The sequence below is a fragment of the Merops nubicus genome, unplaced genomic scaffold, assembly GCF_000691845.1.
Source record: "Merops nubicus isolate BGI_N331 unplaced genomic scaffold, ASM69184v1 scaffold35301, whole genome shotgun sequence".
Classification (NCBI taxonomy): domain Eukaryota; kingdom Metazoa; phylum Chordata; class Aves; order Coraciiformes; family Meropidae; genus Merops; species Merops nubicus.
Window position 1 is genome coordinate 4,579 of NW_008588461.1, and position 3,974 is coordinate 8,552.

The window sequence follows — 3,974 nt, forward strand, 5'->3', positions numbered from 1 at the left end:
GCCAAGGCTGTCCAGAGAGGTGGGCGCTGCCCCAGCCCTGGCACCATCCCAGGGGAGGTTGGATGAGCTCTGAGCACCCTGCTCTAGCTGCAGATGTCCCTGTCCCTGCAGGGGGGTTGGAGTTGATGACCTCTAAAGGTCCTTTCCCACCCAAACCACTCTGGGATTCTGGGTTTAGGCAGATGTGCTGGTATTCAATCCCTGCTGTTGTGGAGAGTCTGGATGGAGCCAGGGTGCAAGAGGCAGAGGAAGGTTGCCCATGGCCACAGAGCATCCTGACCTTCTCCTGGGCCCCTTGCCCTCACCCTGCCCATGGTCTGTTCCCCTGGCAGGCCCTGGATGGTTTCTTCTTCGTGGTGAACCGCGAGGGGAGGATCGTCTTTGTCTCCGAGAACGTCACCAGCTACCTGGGTTACAACCAGGAGGAGCTCATGAACACCAGTGTCTACAGCATCCTGCACGTGGGGGACCACGCCGAGTTCGTCAAGAACCTCTTGCCCAAGTCTTTAGGTAAGGGGACACCTGAGGTGGGTGTTATTTGTCAGCTGGTGCTTGAGGAGCTCTGTTGAAAACGCTGGTGGGTCTTCAGGGAAGCTTCAGAGAGGTACCCAAGCAAGGTACCAAGATGTACCAAGCAAGGCAGCAGCCCAGAAACCTTTCCCTTGTGAGAGATGTCCTACCAGGGAGGTATCAACATCAGATCTTTGAATAAATAGCTGGTGATGACAACAGTTGAGTCACCTTCCCTTTGTCTGCCAAGGAAACTTTGACTTTGGCTCATGAGTTGGAGGAACCAACTTGTCTCCCCAAAGCCAGGGGCACACGTAGGAGCTTTTGGGGGATGAGGAGCAAGACTTCAAGGTGTTGATCTGGGGGGACTGAGCCCGTTGGCTTATCCCAGCCCCTGTAGGATGTCCTCCCAGCTGGAGGGGGTGGTCCCCAGCTGGTTTCAGAGCCTGAATATCCAGCCTGAGGATGTGCTGCACCTCATGAAGAGGAAGAGGAGAGGCCCATGGTGCAAGCAAGGAGCTCGTGGTGAAGCCCTACAGCAGGGAAAGCAAGGGGTGGTGGGGTGGGCAAAGACACTTGTGGGGTTCTGGAAGCAACCAAAGCAGGAGGTTTTATTCATTGACTGGAGGTGAGCATCCTCTGGGCAGCTGATGTGGGTGAGACATCCCTGACCCCTCTTTTCTTCACACCTTTGAAGAGCCACAAGAGAAGATGAGCCTTTTTTTGGTAGCTTGACTTAAAAATAGGGTGTTTTCTTTATTTTAATTCACACATATCTTCTGGGAAAAAAATCTAAAAAATCTAATTCTATGGGGACTGCTGAGATTGAACCTACAGAGGTTCAGGCATCATCTTTTCCCCATGGTTATCCAGTTTGAGGGTGGGTATTTTGTCTCTTCTTGGGTGTCATAAGCCCCTCCACTCTTCTGATAGATCAGGGTGAATGAAAGCTTCATGATCTGCTGGTGGCCAAATCACTGGGGTTGCAGATCTTCATCCATGAAGGTGTTGTAGAAGGTTAGAAAAATCAGCCAACTGGGGCCCAGAAGTTTTTAGGGGTCAAAAAAAAACCAGGTTACAGGAAAAATATCAAAGGTTTTTTGCTGTTGTGGTACTAGGAGGTCTCACTGCTGTGAGAGCAACAGGAGAGATGTCCCCCAGGGGTGAGGAGGAGGCAAAGAAAACACTCATTTCTAGAGAGATGCTGAGCTGGACTTGCTGGAGAAGACCCAGGAATGTTGCTTCAGGGGGGTTTCAAGTGCAACAAGAGGCAGGAGCCCTCCCAAGCTTGGGAAGTGACCCCGTGCCTCAGTTTCCCTGCCCATAAGATGGAGCTGTTGGCACCTACCAGCGATGCCAGGAGCAGCTCATGGACATCAGCATGATGACCCATGTCAACGTGTGGGGATTGGAGGTGCTCACAGGGCCTGGTTGGGAGCGTGGGTCTGGACCTGAGGTCTTGAGGAGCCCCCAGGGCTGGTGGGGAGGTCTCAGCAAGCTGCACCCTCCTTCCACCCCATCGCTTCTCCTTCCATCCCCTCATCCGGGGGCTCCTCAGAAAGCCAAGGGCGGGGGGAACACATGGCCAACACGACTCCTCCCAACCCCTCTCCTCCTCCTTTCTCCTTCCCCCAGTGAACGGGGTCCCTTGGCCTCAGGAGGCCAGCAGAAGGAGCAGCCACACCTTCAGCTGCAGGATGCTGACCCGGCCCCCCGACGAGCCGGGCGCTGAGAACCAGGAGGCTCGGCAGCGCTACGAGGTGATGCAGTGCTTCACTGTCTCCCAGCCCAAGTCCTTCAAGGAGGAAGGAGAAGGTAAGGAGAGCATCACTCTGCCTCCCAGCCCGCCCTCAGCACGGGGAGGGCAGGAGGAAAGGGTGGGCTTGGGGGTGAAGGCAGGAGGGGGAGTAAGGTGGGGACCAGCTCGAGCCACCAGCAGCAGAACAAAAGTGACCCCAGGGCTGGAGCAGCTCTGCTGGGAGCACAGGCTGAGGGAGTTGGGGCTGTGCAGCCTGGAGAAGAGAAGGCTCTGGGGGGACCTCATAGAGACCTTCCAGTAACCTGAGAGGGGCCTGGAAGGCAGCAGGGGAAGACCTGACCTCAAGGGTGTGTGGTGACAGGATGAGGGGTGATGGCTTTGAGCTAGAAAAGGGCAGATTTAGGTTAGATGTGAGGGAAAGATCCAATCTGAGGGTGACAGACCACTGGAATAGGTTGCCCAGAGAGGTGGTGGAGGCCCCATCCCTGGGGACATTCAAGCTCAGGCTGGATGAAGCTCTGAGCAGCTTGATCTAGTTGAAGATGTCCCTGCTTGTGGCAGGGGGGTTGGACTGGATGAGCTTTGGAGGTCCCTCCAGCCCAGACCTTCTGTGATTCTATGCCCAGGTCAGGCAGGAGGAGGACTGGGGTGGAGACAGCAGTGCAGGCAGGAGGAGGAGCAGGGTGGCCATGGCTGGGAGGAGGAGGAGTGGGATGGGGATGGGTGTGCAGGCAGGGGGGGAGGACTGGGATGGAGGCAGCAGCGCAGGCAGGAGAAGGAGCAAAGTGAGGACCAGAGGAGGAGGAGGAGGAGGGTGGGGATGGTAGTGGAGGCAGGAGGATGACCAGCCAGCACCCCCAAGGGTTGTTTGGTGGGGTTGGTTATTCCTGGCCTGGTGCAGACAATGCCCAGCACAGGGGAGATGCATGAAGTTCACTGGGGCTTCTTGCTCCTCTTCCCCTCTGAGCCAATGCCCTCCAGCCATCCCAAGTGGATGCTCTCCAGCCATCCTGGGCTGAAGCTCTCCAGCCATCCTGGGCTGAAGCTCTCCAGCCACCCCAGGCTGAAGCTCTCCAGCCACCCCAGCCTGAAGCTCTCCAGCCATCCCAGCTTCCCTGGCTCACACGTTTTGGGGCTGGAAGGGCTGTGGGCAGGCAGATCTCTGCTGGGGGCCGGGCAGGATTCCCTCAGTGCCGTGGGGCCATTCCCCTCCTGTCCTCACTCTCCTCTCCGTGTCCCAGCTATTATTTTCCAGCACATTAGCTGGATTAATCCTCTGCAGCTTCCACAGGAGATCATGACTGGAAGGAATAAATTATGGTGTTTTATGACCAAAGACGTTGCCTGAAGCCGACAGTTGCTGGCTTTTAGCACTGACTTTTATTGGCCAGCACTGCCAGATCTCAGAAGTCTTTACAATTAATTACTCCAAACACTGGAAACCCCTTTTCCAGCAAATTTTATAGAGTTCAGACAGAGCCTGTTGGCTGGGAGGAGCTGGAGGATGGCTGGGAGGAAAGGCTCCCAGGGCAGGCTGGGAGAATCGAGCCCCGTGGGGGGGGTTTTAATCAAGGTGTGGGATGGTTCAGGGGCAGTTTCACAGCCCTGGTGTCTTCTCCTGGGGCAGATTTCCAGTCCTGTCTGATCTGCATTGCCAGGAGGCTGCCCCGGCCGGCAGCTGTCACCGCCTCCGAGTCCTTTGTCA

General features: G+C 56.2%; 1 protein-coding gene across 1 annotated transcript in view; it reads left to right on the forward strand.

Moving 5' to 3' along the window:
• The window catches only part of LOC103781543 (nuclear receptor coactivator 1-like), a gene marked incomplete at its 5' end in the record, with an annotated part of 10,153 nt that overhangs the window by 4,093 nt on the left and 2,086 nt on the right, over positions 1-3,974 (forward strand). The window contains 3 exons of the mRNA XM_008949267.1: positions 333-510; positions 2,146-2,325; positions 3,897-3,963. Coding sequence (XP_008947515.1) covers positions 333-510; positions 2,146-2,325; positions 3,897-3,963 — 425 coding nt within the window. The remainder of the gene's footprint in view (positions 1-332; positions 511-2,145; positions 2,326-3,896; positions 3,964-3,974) is intronic.